The 17,984-nt window shown below is 38.0% G+C and overlaps 1 protein-coding gene across 3 annotated transcripts in view; it reads left to right on the top strand.

Annotated features, from left to right (window-relative positions):
• The window catches only part of elfn1.L (extracellular leucine-rich repeat and fibronectin type III domain containing 1 L homeolog), a 358,432-nt gene extending 341,744 nt beyond the window's left edge, over positions 1 to 16,688 (top strand). For all 3 annotated transcript variants that reach the window (XM_018236360.2, XM_041576038.1, XM_041576039.1), the window contains one exon: positions 12,906 to 16,688. In XM_018236360.2, coding sequence (XP_018091849.1) covers positions 13,278 to 15,689 — 2,412 coding nt within the window. In that variant the 5' untranslated portion in view covers positions 12,906 to 13,277 and the 3' untranslated portion in view covers positions 15,690 to 16,688. The remainder of the gene's footprint in view (positions 1 to 12,905) is intronic.
• The last annotated feature ends 1,296 nt before the right edge of the window (positions 16,689 to 17,984 follow it).

The raw sequence follows: 17,984 nt of genomic DNA, 5'->3' as shown, positions 1-17,984 counted from the left end.
GATTACCTACCTTTAAGTATATAGCTATTGATCACATCCCGCCTCTGAAACGTGGGGGGGACAGATCCAAGGTGTTACTCCAATGTGAAGCATTTTGGATACGTAAACTTAATACTTTAGCCCCTTTGGGCCTAAATGAGCATTGCTCTTATTTATGCTTTCTAGAGCAACGTTAAATGCCTGGTTTCAATGTTACAAACACCATATCCTAATATGTTTCAGTTTTCTGCATATGTCTAAGTGTTGTGTACACATTTGCCACAATGTTTATTTGTCTCTCTGCTCTCTTGGTGCAGGTGTTTCCATAGTCACATGACCATGTGGGCGTGCACAAAGTGGTGAGTGTCATGTTTTTAGGTATTTAAGCACAGTTATTTTAATGTGAACAGGGTCTTGATAAAGGTCTTAGAGAATGACCGAAACGTTGGCCGGTTCCTGTTTTAAAATTATTTAATAAATTTGAAGTTTTATTGAAAAATCCTGGTGTGCACCTTTTTCTACGGATTCTATATATAGATATATATATATATATAAGAAGTCCATCAGTAGAAAGCAGCGCACACTGGAATTTTTTAAAAGTTTAATTTATTTATCAAATTTTAAAAGATATTTTACATGTATCGACGTTTCGGTCCTGGTCTTGCATCTTGAGAACGGTCCAAGACCAGGATCGAAACGTTGATACATATAAAATATCTTTTAAAATTTGATAAATAAATTAAACTTTTAAAAAATTCCAGTGTGCGCTGCTTTCTACTGATGGACTTATATATATATATATATACATATACATATACATACACAAAATGCTGCACTAACAGGTCTTCCATAAAACAATGTTTCGATCACACAATGTGACCCAGTATTTTTATCACCTTTCTTGTCCATGTGTCTTCCCTCCCATTCCCACAACTTCTTCTGTCCCATTGCCAACTTCTGTACCCTTCTTGTTCAATTCTTTCGTTCTCCCACATTTCACCATCTGCATCCCTCATATTCCATCAATTCCCATAGCCGTGATCGTAAATGACCTCTATTATCTCGCAGTCACACTAATATCTCTAATTCCAGCCATTTTCTTCTCCTTCAACATTCTCACCCCTACACCCTTTTACCTCCTTTTTTACATTCAAGTACATTATTCATACATCGCCCAATAGTTCTGCTTATTATTACAGAGAAAAAGGAAATCATTTTTTTTTTAAATATAACATTATTTACTTAAAATTTACTCTATGGGAGGTGGTTTTTTCAATAATCCACAGCTTCCAGATAACTGGTTTCTGGATAAGAAATACCATACCTGTATTAGGTGACTGTGTTGTCCATGGAGGCTGTTTTACATATACAAAAGGAGCAAACTATTGTTTTCTTTATGTAAAAAGCAATGAAAAGCATTTGGTTGTTTTTAAAGAATGTGATAAAGAACAGTATAACAGGCTTTAATAGAGCAGTCAAAAATATAATAGTTTATTTTTACTATAAATCACTACTTAAGTCACCTTCATACATTACCCCATCATTTTCATTTTATCAGAAACTGAGCTTATTCATTATTTTTTCCTACTGTTATTTATTAGCTTAGCATATTAGCTTAGCTTCATGTCATTATTTTAAACACTGGCAATTACAGCCTATTGCTAGAAACTAAAGGGAGGGAACATTCCTGCTCCTATACGGTACTGTAAGGAAAAGTAGAATATTAGGCTTTAATGCATTCATTTAAGAAGATTACAGTACAGCATGTTGGATTAAATTCAGCCTTACCCTTTTAAGACTAAATTATAAACATTTGGTTATCATTTTAATACCCCACAGTAATCTTGGGATTAACAAGTGAGCATTGCACACTGATATATTTTATAGCAGATGGAATTACTCAGCGTTGACAAAACAAGTCTCTGTCTGTACTGCTGCTTCTCAAATAGGTAAAATGAAAATGGATATTATAGTAGGTCATTCTCTGAACTGTCTGGAGTTGGAAGTAGCTTGTTTGGCAGAGCTGAGGCAGTTTTTAATGTAGCCCCCTGAAGAAGGGGGTATTCTGGCTATTACCAAGGATCCAAGGGAGGACTGCTTGCTCTCTCTGCTTCTTTGTCTTCTGGTTCAAAATGGCCCTAACAAATGGTTTACACTTGAAAGCGTAGACAAATTGTGACAAACTGCGCTGAGAATTTGGCAATTCTGGTGCTTGACATCAAAATGACTCCTGCGTATAGTAGCACTATTAACTGATGCGTTTTGAAAAAAACATGTTTTCCGATGACAGTATCCCTTTAAAAAAGGCAGATGAGCAAAACCCAGTGAACGTTTAAACAATGTATTTGTATAGAAACGGAGAATCTTAACAGAAACCTACTTTGCACTATTCAGCTTGCAAAGAAAAATCAAATGGAAATATAAAAAAAGCTAAATTATGTCATGTTAGAGACCCTTAAAGTAGGATTTCTCAGCTGCTTTAGATATTTTTAGTTCTTCTGGCAGCCTCAGAAACCATTCCTTTTCAAAGCAGCTTCCAAGATAATGAGATTGTTGGTGGGTTAAGCCATCCAATGCCAGAGAATTTCATATCATATTGAGTTAGAAGGTACAATATCCACAGGCAAATACGGATAAGAAATTCATTTTCAAAATGCCACCTGTGTTTTTATGACATGTGAAATATATGAACCAATATTCTACTTTCCTGGGAAATACATTGTTATTACAATAGTATTTGTGCTTAAAAGCAATGTTTACAAAATTTTGATAAAACCTTTACTGGTTTCATTTCTACATATGTTTTCTGGTAAGAAAGTAGCTGCATTTTCTGGCTTGATGAAAGGCTCATTTACAAATGTGTGCCTATGTGGATCCACTTCAATGTGTTGGCAAGATTTAATTGAAATCTCACCATTTTGTGTTTTTTTTCAATGTTTGGTGTTTTTTTTCACAAGACTGGGGAGTGTCTCATCATTAGTGATGGGTCACTGTGTTGGATTAAAAATTGGACGGATGCCTTTCTTTCTCAATACACAACATTTGTTGTTATATTACGCAAAATAGGAACATAATTATCATTGGGGGTTTGTTTGTCTGTAAGTTTTTGCCCATCCACAAGTTAAAGGAAAACTATACCCCCAAAATGAATACTTAAGCAACAGAGAGTTTATATCATATTAAGTGGCATGAATCTTACCAAACTGGTCTATATATTTAAGTAAATCTTGCCCTTTTACAGCTCTTGCCTTGAACCACCATTTTGTGATGGTCTGTGTGCTGCCTCAGAGATCACCTGACCATAAATACTGCAGCTCTAACTGTAACAGGAAGAAGTGTGGAAGCAAAAGACAGAACTATGTCTGTTAATTGGCTCATGTGACCTAACATGTATGGTTTGTTGGTATGTTTGTGTGCACTGTGAATCCTACGATCCGAAGGGGCGGCCCTTATTTTTTTAAAATGGCAATTTTGTATTTATGATTACCCAATGGCACATACTACAAGAAAAGTATATTATTATAAAAAAGGTTTATTTTCATGAAGCAGGGTTTTACATATGAGCTGTTTCATGCAATATCTTATTATAGAGACCTACATTGTTTGGGGGGTATAGTTTTCCTTTAAAGGGGAACTTTAACAATGAAATGTGTACTCTGAAACATGCTGCATAGGAGTTTATGAAATCAATAGTTTATAGTTTAGGATAAGGAAAATAAGTTCTAAAATGCAAGCAAGTGCATTATGAGTTTGCATTTAAGACAGAAGAAATGAAGAAATAATTGATGTAGTGAATATAAGGTTGAATCTTATAGTATATATGTTGGTAGAATGGGACCAACTCGTGGCTTCCAGGTATTAGCTCTTTGACAAATTGACTTTACAGGAGCAAAAGTCTAATGCATAGACTACATATCAGTATGAATGTGCAGACTTTTACACGCATATTATGCGTGTCAAATACATAGGAGACAATGTCAAGATAAATACATTGCAGGAATATTTCCTCACCTGGCTTTAACGGCTTGATGTCAGACACAGGTACAGTTTAAGGATCTGCACCAATATAGATATACTGTTTTCAGCATGAGCAAAATAAATATAACATTAATTCAACCTGTTTTAATTTAAAACGGAAGATTTTTAATATCGCACAGAGTAATAGAGAATTGTTTTGTTTTCACACTACCTCCCATTTAATTAGCTTAGTTAAGTAGAGATCGTGAGTTCTGTATAAATCACTCCCCTCACCCTTCACCCCTTTGTTTGGTTTACAGATAAGCAAGCTCATTACACACTGGTAAGCTAATAAAAGATTTTGATTTTTCTAATGGCAAAATGATTATTCAGCACAAATGCTATTTACTGAACTTCTGGAACAATCAGATATGTTTTCCTTATATATCATAATTATAATATAGCTAGAAGGGACAGGCAAGAATGTGTAAGCATGTCCTCCTTAAGATTTCATTTTAAGAATGTATTGTATAGAATAGAATCAAACAAGTAGTTATTGGACTGACAAAGTGGGTAAGTATAGAAGAAGCAACCAGCTGCTACTGGGAAGCCAGGAAAGTCTATCTCTTGGTGGGGCAGTTTCATTGTAAGTTTTTGAAAAATGATTTTAGAGTGGGCCTAGTATGATTTTGTTGTAGGGTCCATTAACTTCTAGTTACAGCACCTGACCTTCTAGGTTTTATGCTCATGTCCATGCAAAGTTGATGACACCAGAGCACAGAACATATTCTTGAATACATAGAAAATGTTTTATGCTCCCACATATTTCAGCACTAGCTCAGACCCATAAAGTCATGGGCCTCATATACTAATGCTTTTAACACAAGTGCTAGAGCACCGAGGGTCTCAAAATCACACCCTTACTGCTAATTGGACAGCCCTGTCCATAGGGCAGACAGAGGTGCCCTTTACACCTGCCAAAAATCCAGTACTTGGATGTCTAAATGATGTTTAAGTAAAGGAGTGGGGAAAGAGGGGGCATCTACATGCCTCCTACTGTCTGCTCTTTATGAATACAGTGCTGCTAAATTCAGGCAGCACTGTATTCATGGCTGAAGCCTTCCAGATGCTGATGGCAGGGCATGGTGAAAAGTTCTTAAAATGGTATCTACCCCATCTTCAGTTAATGAGCCCGCATTTTTGCACATGAAATTAGTAAGAACATTATGCATCGCACAATAGAGGCTCAGCCAGGTCCGGACTGGCAATCTGTGGGTTCTGGCAAATGCCAGAGGGGCTGCTATAAGGTCCCATAGTAAGTCAGTATTTAGTGGGCTGGTGGGGGCTGTTTGGGCCTCTATGTGGGCTGATTGGGCCTCTGTGTACCTGAAATTCCAGGTCCTATTTTAATTCTCAGTCCGGACCTGCGCTCAGCGTTGATCATCCCATTTGGGTTCTGCTAACCAACGCAACTATTTACAACCGTTTGATGAATAAACCACAAGCATCACATGCAGCTTGTGCAAATTTGTCGCCTATGTTTCTCACTTAGAGGAAGGCCATTTAGTGTAATGAGTCCATTGTAACAATATTCATGGGAGGGCATGAACAATTTGCTGGCCCATGAATATTATATGTATATGTAGTCATCCAAACGGTTGCTATGGTGTTAGCAACTGACAGTACCCCAGGTACAATGTGTCTTTACATAGTAGGGTTCTATGTGACTAAACAGCAGTAAGATCATTTGGAATATATACTATTTTAGGATCCACTGTTCTCTGCCATGAAAGCATAATGTCTCTAAAATCATGTGAATCGTGCCTTTTGTTTCTTAGCATTATTTTAGCAGCACATACCCGCACTGCCGTACATGTTCAGATGAAGTAAATCATCATATATGGGCAGAAAACATATTTCATGGCACATTACCAGAGGATCTGCCTTTTATGGAAATCGCTGCAATCTGCTAGGGAATAGGATTCTTTTCTCTGGCTTTAGCACCTGACAATTGATGAATGTACATGGGGCTGATATGGGTAAATTCATCATTAATAAATGTTTTCTGGGCCATCTTAGAGCTGTCTGCTCAAATTATTGTAGGAAAATGGATAGCCAGTGTTCATTTTAACATTTTGTGCCTTCCAGCGCTGAGCAAAAAATAATACAAATCCCCTCTATTTTTCTATGCCTGATTAAACATTTATAATTTGTAATTTATCACTCTAATTTCTCTGTTCCTCTGCTTGGGTGACTCTCCCATTTGGCTTTTGAAAGAAAAACAACAGAGTCTATAGGTCATGTGGCATTAACTGCTTATTGTGCTAGAGGCTGTTAGACAAACAGCCTGTGGCCCTCAAAGTGAGATTTAAGCATACTCAAGTCTTTTGTGATGAATAAAATGTATAAACATAGAGACCATAGAGCCAATAGTGCTGAGTTGGATGGGTTTTTTATGTTTCTAAGATGGACAAATTAGTCGAAAGGAATACCATTTTGGCAGAAGGGCATGTACGTATTAAAGGGTATTTTAAAATATATACAACATGAATTTGTTTCCTATTTGTTATCCGATTCTCATTATCATTTAGGATATTGCCACACACATAGCAACCCTGTCTATTTTCATCCAAAAGAGTCTACATTTTTGAGAAGTTGAAACCCCATTTACCAAAATGGAGTCAGTTACCCTCCCCAGCTTATTACTAGGTTACATATATGTTAAACGCTTGCCAGCCAATTCTTAGAGACTGACGACAGTCACTTCAAAGAGGTATTTATAAGGCCTATACCATAACCAGTCACATCCCAGAAACCCTTACAAGATAATTCCCAACAACTTTAGCCAGGGAATTTTCAATGACTCATCTAGTAATATCCAAGAAACTAAAGCTCTTAGAAATCTTAGTCTGTTTTTTTCCTGGTGCCAATAACTACTAGAGCACCCACAGAAAACCCACATAGGTACAGGGAGAACATACAAACTCCTTGCAGGTAGTGCATTGGCTGGAACTGAACCTAGGAACCCTAAGCTACAAGGGGGAAGTGCTAAACATTGCACCACAGTTACAGCACTCCTAGTTGTAGTATTCCATTCTTTTTGATCTCCCAATGTCCCACACCCCTGGAAGGCCAGTGAGAGTTACCCTAATACTCAGCAGCATGCACCTTCTAACTAAAGAGTAGGGGCCTATAGCTGGCAGAAGTGATTTACTGTAAATACAAGGGCAGGCCACTGCTTTCAGAAAGCTAAATTTCACAATAGAAGAATAAAAACACGTTTTCATCTGTATAATAGCAAATTGCCATTAGCAATACAAAGGTAGGCTATTGCTTTCAGAATGCTAAACTTTCACAAAAGAATAAAAACACTTTTTCATCTTTATAACGTGCCCTTGCAAAATTGCCATTAGCGCATATTATCAAGTTACCATTAAAACTGCCACTATTTCAGCACCGAAAACTATTCTTCAAATTTTTAGAGATACAAATAAAACATTTTTCCGTTAAATTATACATTTTTTTAAAAAATTATGAAACGTGGAAAAATGTGGAAAAAATGTAATATGTTAAATCTTATTACGGGCAGCAGGAGGGCACAAATGAGCTGGCATTAGCAATATATACCTAATTGTCTGACTATGCACAGATGAGTGAGCTGCATATCCCTCGATCAAGTGTTTAGTTAAACAAGGGTCAGACACATTGCCGGCATCTTTCTAAATCTCCAGTTCTGCTGCAGGTCATGTTATATTCTGTCACTGTGACTCACACTACACAGTCACAAGGGTCCATTGATGTGACATTGAATCACATGTTCTGAGCAAGAGTGGAACATTTAAGCAGATGGATGCAGAGCACAGAGGGAATGGTTTCTATGTGACCCTCATTTATTTCTTCTACTCCAGTGGTGCGTTAATGCGACTCGGGGGTCTCGGGGGTATACATTGTAGGCAAAACTCAGCCTGCTCACGATCTGTTTCACCTTTGTTTAAAGTCTGACTTGTGTATGTTCAAGTATAAGAGAAAATCTGCAAATAGTTGCTTTAATAAGCCGTCAAGCACAGAAACCCTGACAGTGACAGACGAGCCTGTGAGTCTACTGGGGAAGTGTAAGTATGGGGCATAGGTGAGGCCTGACTGACATGATTCACAAAAGAATCAGCCTGCTTTGTAACAGTCAATAAAAGGTATGGAAGGTGTAATGGCTTTACCAGATGTATTATTTTGATTTCTCAGCTTCCAATGATTGCAATCTCTCTCCTAACTGTGCCCCACTTCTCTGATTCTTTCCCTGTCTCTCACACAATTGAATCTTCACATCACTTACTTTTCTACTGGTATATACTGGTACATTTAATAATAACAGTAATTCACAATAGTCCCCTTACAGCCTGGCCTCCCCTAATGCCAACCAAGTATTAGAGTGGTGTAGCTAGATCAAAAATTCTAGATAAAGGGGAAACCAAGAGCAAAAAAGATAGGCAGTTTATGATGGTGCTGTGTATATATGTGTAAATATGTGTATAGTAAATTAGGAAAACCAGGCAGGATTCACTAAAATTGATACAGCGATCGGCTGATCGCCGCATCATAGCCCCGCCCTTTATGTCCCGGGCAACCCCCTCTGTGTCAGGGACCACCCCCTATGCATCACAGCCGCCCCCTCCATGTCACAGCCCTGCCCCTTGCCCAGTCTCCACTGGGCTGAAAGGTGGCAACCCTTACTGAATCCACTATTTTGGGATTCAGAATCCTTTGTGAAAGATTTGGCTGAATACAGAACCAAATCTGAACCTTAGTTTACATGTGCAATTTAGGACTAGGAAGAGAGCTGTGCACAGCGCATGGCTACAAAAAAAAGTTTACTTTCTTGTTTGTGTGATTAAAAGTCACGTGATTTTAAGGATTCAGATTCGGTGCTTGCAGGCTTATAGGGCAAATCCATGGGGGCAAATTCACTAAAGGGCGAATTTTCAACAGCAACCGCTTAACCACACTTTGCGCCACTTTGCCAGGTGCAAATTATGTTACCATTACGCTAATTCACTAAAATACAAAGTTGACACATTTTCACTAGCGTTACTTCTGCTGTGTGAGCATTTCATAGCAAATTTTCGCTAGAGTTAATTTCTCCCTAGCGGAACTTCATTAGTACTGTTAAGCTTAGGTCAATTTGAATAGGGCGGATACATAAAAGTCGTAAGGACTTCTTTATTAGTGGCAAATGCTTGAAGTGGCCACTTTTTATTACAAATGTCAAACAAAGCAAAATAAAGATTAGAGAGACCCTCTAATGCCCTAGACATGAGCCCACTCTTAAACAAATGTCTCAAATTAGTGAAAAAAAATTGTTCACACGTAAATCTTTAATAGTAAGTACTTTTGAAGGCAATTCCGCTTTAAAAAAAAATGAAAAGTCGCCAGCGTTTTTTACAACTATAATGAATTTCCGGCTTACAGGATATGATATCATTGACATAAGATTGAGGAAGATGAAGCTTAGTTTTATCAGTTCGCCTGGTCTGAGGTGGCAAAGTAAACTCTGGCGATAGAGGTAGCGTTCAGTAAAATTTGCATCCAGTGAATTTGCAGAGTAACGTCAATTCGCCATAGCTAAAAGTCCCCTGGCGATAGAGTGCGACCGTACGCTATCGACTGTCACTTTCGGTAGCAAATTGTCATCTACGCCTGTTAGTAAATTGCGGATGTCCATGAGGATGGGATTTATGCTGAATTGTCACTAGTGTCGGTCACTTTGCACTTTAGTGACTTTGCCCCATGGCCTCCTGTGACTATTTATCAGCAGAAACTAGGGGACATGGTACCTGAACTAAGGATTCAGCTCCCTAGACATGTTCCTGCAATTCAATAAACTGAGATTAGCTTCTTTCCCTTATTTTTAGCTTTCGGTGCAATTGATTCATTCACAATTTGCAAAGCAAATAAGCAGAAAATTGCTTGCTCTAATGAGATGAAATTAAGCTCTGCTCCTTATAAAAAGGTATTTATTACAGGACTTCTTTGCATGATAAACCACCATGGGTTAAACCAGATATACTCTATAAACGGTGGGATAAAAAAGGTTGATTGTGGAATTGGGTATTGTTCATACTGTGGAGACATCAGAGGGCTTATAGACCCCAGGACTAAACCAATAACCTGCTATATTCTCTTATCTTTTAATCTGGTAATAACTTCAGAAATAGATGCATATTATTTTCTCCTATTTGTCATCTTCAAATGTTTTAAGTCAGTTCTGTCACTGAACTTACATCAGCCAAAGGGGGTACTGGAGCTCTCGGACAATAAAAATATTTGGGTTGGACACATCCATCCTATAGACTTCCGTGTAGACATATATATATATATATATGTATAGGTATGGGATCCGTTATCTGAAAACCCGTCGCCCATAGACTCCATTTAATCCAAATAATACAAATTTTTAATTTCCTTTACTCTGTAATAATAAAACAGCACCTTGTACTTGATCCAAATTAAGATATAATTAATCCTCATTCAAAGCAAAACCAACGTATTGGTTTTGTTTAATTTTTACATGATTTTCTAGAAGACTTAAGGTATGAAAATCCAAATTACGGAAAGATCTGTTATCCAGAAAACCTCAGGTCCAGAGCATTCTGGATAACAGGTCCCATACCCAATAGGCTGGTTTTGCCTCCAATAAGTATGCCTTAGTTAGAACCAAATACAAGGTACTGTTTTATTGTCACAGTCTATGGGAGATTGGCTTCTATTAATTTGGAGTTTTCTGGACTATGTATTTTTGGATATCCAAATCCCACACCTGTACAAGAAAATAGAAAATCACTTTGGCACACATTACTTCTTCACTTACACAGGATATTTCAGAATAAATATGGCAGCATTGGATACCTAACGAGAGAAAATGACACCACTGCGTAATGAGAGGAAGCGAATTCAAAGGGTCTGATAATACATGCATAATTCATAGCAATGGAGGAAATCAAAAGAGAATTCTTGCACACATACAGTATGTAAAAGAACTTTAAAGAAAAAGGATGTGGAGGGCATAGGGCAACAATCTGTAAACTTAATTCCTTTAGAATTTGACAGGTACAGTACCTCCTAACCCATGGCTACTCCGAATAAGTTCTACATTCTCAATATATTAAGTGTAATGATAGCAAGGCTGCAGTAGGCACTGTCATAGTGATTAAATAGGGACCTTGTAATTGAAATTCAACCTTAACATTTAAAAAAAAAAAATTTTGGCAAATTTTTTCCAATTTTCCAACAGTACAGCAGTTAAACAGAAGATCTTCCAGATATTTGAGGAGATACGGTGTAAGAAGAATTATGGACTTTAACTGATCTTTTACTATGTTCTTTTTGATGGGCATTTTTGATAAAAATATTTTCACTAAATTTTTCTACTAAACAGGTTTTTACTGCAATATCTTTTAACATTGTCCTTTTTAACTGCATTTTCCACTATGAAATTTTATATCAGTGTATTGTTAATTGGCACCTGGATGCATATTTTTTCACTTTAACATTGCATTTTAAATGGCATCTTAATATGTAAAAATCTTTTTCAATGCAAAGTACTTTTTTCACAGCAATGCTTGTTAAATATGCTAATTTGTTAATTGCACACCCTTTAAATCATGTCTGCACTTGTCCACACTATGCTTGACAAAGGGGCGTGACCCCGAAACGTTGCACTACTGCATAATAAAATTGCAAGGGCTTGCCCTGCTACTACAATTCCTGTGTGCCGGTGAAATTCTTCTTACCCTTGTTGTGAGGCTGCCGATTCCTCTATCACTGGGCACCAGGATAAGAACCTTTGGGAGTGTGTGGTGTGCGGCTTCTCCATATTCTATTAGGAGATACGGTGTCCCTCCTTCTGTTGCTTTGAACCATCTCCTTTTTCCAGAATGTTTATTTTTTTAACTAAATCTATACTAGGGTACTAAACAAGGCAATAACTAAAATTTGGGGGCAGGTTATGTTGACTAGAAGGGTTCACAGCTTTGCAAAATGTTCCCTTTAGTAAATAACTATCCTTCTATGGGCCAGATTAAATTCAGTGGGAAAAAGTTATCTCCTGGTTTATCACATGAAAACTCCTGGACAAGATTAGATTCTCCTAATTCAGTTCCAATTTTTTTCCATAGACTTCAATAGAGTTTTCAAGTGATAAACCTTCCTTTGAACCATCTCCTTTTTCCAGAATGTTCATTTTCTAACTAAATTTATACTAAGGTACTAAACAAGGCAATAACTAAAATTTGGGAGCAGGTTATGTTGACTAGATAGGATCACAGCTTTGCATAATGTGCCCCTTAATAAATTACTATCCTTCTATGGGCCAGATTAAATTCAGTGGGAAAAAGTTATCTCCTGGTTTATCACATGAAAACTCCTGGACAAGATTAGATTCTCTTAATTCAGTTCCAATTTCTTTCCATAGACTTCAATAGAGTTTTCAAGTGATAAACCTGAAGATAAGTTTTTCTGAATTGAACTGCATCTCATGAGTTTTCACGTGATAAACATTTTTTCTTACTGAATTAAACTGGCCCTATGTTGGGTAAGGGGACTCCTATAATACAGTGGGAAGGGAATAAAACACACACTGTATGAGTAAAGGACAATCACCAAGTCTTGCATTGTGCACTTTGAAACTCCATGGGGCAAATTCCCTAACCGGCGAAAATTTGCCATCACAACACTTCGCCAGGTATAAATAAATAAAGAAAGGACGTCACGCTGGCAAATTTTCACTAGCGTTAGTCACTTCGCCCTTTAGGGAATCTGCCCCAAAACTGTTGAATTTGTTCTATTCCAGCATTGGTATTTACTGATTGGCTTTTTAACATCATTACATTCTTGTCAATATTCTTATTTCTGAGTTTTGTTAATTTTCTTAAATGTTTGGGCATATTGCTTATTATGTTTTTTTTTCTTCTTTTCAGGGGCATGTGTGATTCCAAGAACCAGTGCATGGACTAAGTGGAAAATTATATAAATGTCATGAAATGCACTGCAAGGGAATAAAGCTGTCATCTGTAGAGATCACTTGGCCCATATGCCTAAATCTTTTATGGCTACAAAGTTTGCTATAAACATGCACAAAGAACGGGCTTCCAAATGCCCTGAAGAGTAGACAAAGAACCTACTCATCAAACGTCTTCCTATTGAAAAAAAAAGACTGAGTATCAGCTTCTCATGTGCAAAGCACTTTTGGATGGACAGATGTGGAGAAAAGTAACAGGAGAGTTAATCTCCCTTATATTGTAGTTGATATTTTTTTAAAAAGTAGAATATAAGAAAGGACTTCCATCTCTATGGCAGGTCACAAAGGAATGGTGATGCCAGCACTTTGTCTGTGGGTGCTTGCACTGTTTGCCCTCATTTACACAGGTCAAGTACAGGCAGACTGTTGGTTGATTGAAGGCGACAAAGGATTTGTTTGGCTTGCTATTTGCAGCCAGAACCAACCACCCTATGAGGCTATACCACAGCACATTAACAGTACTATAGTGGACTTGAGGCTCAATGAGAATAAAATAAAAAGTGTTCATTACTCATCACTGAGCCGTTTTGGAAACTTGACGTACCTCAACCTCACCAAGAATGAGGTTTCCTACATTGAGGATGGAGCTTTTGCAGGTCAGTTCAATTTACAAGTACTCCAGCTTGGTTACAACAGATTAAGAAATCTCACTGAAGGAATTTTAAGAGGACTGAACAAGTTGGAGTACCTCTACCTCCAGGCAAATCATATTGAAATTGTGACTCCTAATGCCTTCTGGGAGTGCCCTAATATTATGAATATTGACTTGTCTATGAACCAAATCCAGAGGCTAGACAGCAACACTTTTGCAAGCCTCAGCAAGCTGACTGTTTGTGAATTGTATAGTAACCCTTTTTATTGTTCTTGTGAACTCTTAGGCTTCCTGAAGTGGCTGGAAATATTCACTAACATGACCCGCACTTTTGACCGCATGCAGTGCCATTCTCCACCAGATTATAATGGCTACTATTTGTTGGGTCAAGGACAAACTAAATACCGCAATGCTCTTGGCATGCTGTCTGCTCTCTGCACAGATGGTTCATATACACTGATGCCTCATATTATATCTCCTAAGTATCAAGTTACCACTGGTCCGCCAGATACTGGATGTTCTGAAGAGGACTGCTATTCTGGAGATGGCACTACACCACTAATTGATGTGCATACTCCATCTATCAATTCTAAATTCAGCCTCAAAGTTAACCTTAACACTGAGACACACACAGATGCAGTTCTTGTGGCAGAGATACCTTCTCCATATAGTAAGATGTACATCTTGGTCCAATACAACAATAGCTTCTTTACAGACATCCAAAAACTTAATTCTGAGAAAGAGTTCATTAAGTTGGAGGGGTTAAAAGCCAATACAAATTATACATACTGTGTGGCATCCATTCGTAATGCACTCAGGTTCAACCACACCTGCATAGCCTTTTACACTCGCAGCCATACCAAAACGGAATCCGTGCCTACTCCATCCACTGCCACACACTATATAATGACTATCCTTGGCTGTCTGTTTGGTATGGTCATAATACTTGGTATAGTGTATTACTGCCTGCGTAAAAAACGTCAGAAGGAAGAAAAGCACAAAAAATCAGGCGGTAGCATGAAAAAAGCAATCATTGAGCTGAAGTATGGTCCGGAAATGGAGAACCCAAGCATTACCCAGCTGTCCCAAGGGCAGATGATGAGTGCAGAAACAATAGCCCGCATTCAATATTTGCCTTCAGTTGGAGAAGTTGAGCAGTATAAACTGATAGAAACTAGTGAGACACCTAAAGCTACAAAGGGAAACTACATGGAGGTACGAACTGGTGAACAGTCAGAGCGAAGAGACTGTGATCTTTCCATGCCAACAGACACACAGAGCTCTGTGGCAGAGATATCCACAATTGCTAAAGAGGTGGACAAAGTTAACCAAATTATTAACAATTGTATAGATGCCTTGAAATCTGAGTCCACTTCCTTCCAGGGAGTTAAGTCAGGAGCCGTATCTACAGCAGAGCCCCAGCTGGTACTAATATCTGAACAAATCCCAAGCAAACATGGATTTCTGTCTCCAGTGTACAAGGAGAGCTACTCCCACCCACTGCAGCGACATCATAGTATGGAAGGTCCTCCAAAACGCTCTAGCACCTCTTCCAGTGGTTCTATCCGTAGCCCCAGATCATTTCGTTCAGATGGCTCCGCTCACAAATCTGAAGCAAAATACATTGAAAAGACCTCCCCGACTGCTGACACCATCCTCACTGTGACACCAGCTGCTGCTATATTGAGAGCAGAAGCAGAGAAGATTCGCCAGTATACAGAGCATCGACATTCCTACCCTGGCTCACATCAAAGTGAGCAACAGCAGCCAACTCATATTCCACACGACAACCTTGGAGGGCGTAAACCTTCCATACTGGAACCTTTAACCCGTCCTCGACCCAGAGAGCTGGCATATTCCCAACTTTCCCCGCACTATCACAATTTGAGCTACACGTCCAGCCCAGAGTACACCTGCAAACCTTCCCACAGCATCTGGGAGCGTTTCAAACTGCACCGCAAGCGCCACAAAGAGGAAGAGTATATGGCGGCCGGCCATGCTTTGCGCAAAAAGGTCCAGTTTGCCAAAGATGAGGATCTCCATGACATCCTAGACTACTGGAAGGGCGTCTCTGCCCAGCACAAGTCCTGAGTCCTTTAACTCTTCCCTTTGCCTCCAGCTACTCGTGACTTGACTTACTTTCATAACCCTTAACCCTGTACCAGCCAGAGAGGCCAGCAGAGCATTCACTGTGGAAACACTCTGCAGGTCTCTTTAGCGGAAAAGAGGTTAACAGGACCAAAATCAAACTAGCAGCAGCTAATTTTTACTCAAAACTGTCTATAAGAATGAACAAGAAATATATGATTATTATATATCATATAGAAAAAAAAATTGAATTGCTTACAAAAAGAACTCACAATTGTGAGCACATGCACCAAATTAAAAAAATAAAATACACGCTAAAACTGTGAAGAGGAGTTAATTTTTTTATAAACAAAAGAAGTGAAAAAAAGATGTAAAAAGTCAGATTTGGGAAGTGATTTAAACTTTGTTCGCATTATCGCATGTAATTTCATAATCTGACTTGCGTGATTTGACTTGTGTGATATTTTGTTTCTTTCCACCATCACCACAGGATGAAAATGAACTTACAAAAGACAGTAACTTTTTTCTTTATGTTGATTTCTTATTCAATTGAGTCTTCCAGTGCAGACTTTGCCTAGAAGGAGGCTCTCATAAAAACATATACAGCTGCATTCAAAACTGTGATCTCTATAATACTGTACAGATAAAAAAATTTCTATATTTGCAATGTTTGCTGTAAAGAGAAAAAAAATATGAAAAAATGCTATACTTATATCTTAAATCCTTTGGCAACTGGTGTGGCTTATAGTGCAAATCATTGCAAGCCTCATCTTGAAGTCAAAGGGCTAAAAGAATTTATCCTGTTTGTATCAGGTTTTAATCATGGATTTTAGAATCAAACTGTTGTTTTTTTATGATTTCACTTTATTTGGTTTTTAAAAAAGAAAAATAATTCTTTGCTTTTCCTGGGTTGGTTTACCTTTTTCTTCGTTTTATGATTGTCTTCTAGTTTTGAATGGGATGAACTACAATGAGAAATAGAGAAGACAACACTACTGAAAATCTGGAATCCTGCCTCTTATTGCTAGAGTGGGTGGGGAATGAACTCGGTCTTCTCCAAAGTTGTTTGCCCTCATATTATTATGTAAACTGTGGATACATTAAATGTGAGCTGAGATAAAGGGTAGTATGTTCAGAGAAATCCTATGTGCCTTGCCAAGGGTGTTCATGTTAGACAGTGTTAGAAAATCTCTATTTCTGGACAAAGACAATATCCCTAGGACAGGAGTGAGCCCTTAAACGGTTTTAAACAAGCCAGGTATTGAAGATATCCCTAAGTGAGAACAGATGACTTGGCTAGTTATTCAAATTTATCTCCCTGAGCTCTTGAAAAATGCCAGTAACTGAGAATGATTGCTGGAAAGCCAATAAACAAAGAAAATGTGTCATTGGTTGGAATTCCATTGGTGCTGTGCTGTATTGATGTCTGGGTGTGGACTTACGTTTAATGAGAGCTAAAGTAGGTTTATCATACTGATTTGATTCATTCATTGGGTTTATTTGCAAAGGATGGTCTATCACCAGTTTTCTATTTTAAAGCAGTGATACTGTCTCAGATTCAACAGCCATTTGAAACACAAATGGTTTACAGTTGTAAATATTACTGCTATACACATTTTTACATTTCCTTCACATAAAAACATAAAAACATAAAACTAAGTGTAATGAGATGTTTCATCCTGGAATTAGTTAAGTATTCTAGAATTGAGTTTTAAGTAGAACTTTGCTCTCTGTAGGACTCATTGAGACTATAAACAAGCCCCACAGTTTACACAATGCTGGACACCTCTACAACATTTGTTGTTTTAAAAAATCATTGGTATTTTATTATAGCAGTGTCGGACTGGGATGCCAGGGGCCCACCAGAAAAACTTAGACAGTGGGCCCACTTTCCAAACTATTATTCCTCCTCTCTCAAGCTCTTATTGTTCTGGTCTTTTATATCTTACTTATTTTTCCATTATTAAGCATTTTCCCCATAAAAGAATAGGTAAGGATCATGAAATAGGCTAAATGGTTAGAAGCAAGAGGGCCCACTGACACCTGGGCCCACCGGGAATTTTCCTGGTATCCCTGTGGGCCAGTCCAATTTATTGGGGCAGATTTAAATAGGGTCGAATATTGAGGGTTAATTAACCCTCGATATTCGACTGCCAAATGTAAATCCTTCGACTTCGAATATCGAAGTCGAAGGATTTACCGCAATTAGTTTGATCGAACGGTCGAACGAAAAATCCTTCGAATCGAACGATTCGAAGGATTTTAATCAATCTATCGAACGATTTTTCTATGACCAAA

The sequence above is a fragment of the Xenopus laevis genome, chromosome 9_10L (genome assembly GCF_017654675.1).
Source record: "Xenopus laevis strain J_2021 chromosome 9_10L, Xenopus_laevis_v10.1, whole genome shotgun sequence".
In the NCBI taxonomy this organism is placed as follows: domain Eukaryota; kingdom Metazoa; phylum Chordata; class Amphibia; order Anura; family Pipidae; genus Xenopus; species Xenopus laevis.
The sequence above is the reverse complement of the archived record's forward strand: the minus strand, read 5'-3'. Positions and strand labels throughout refer to the sequence as shown.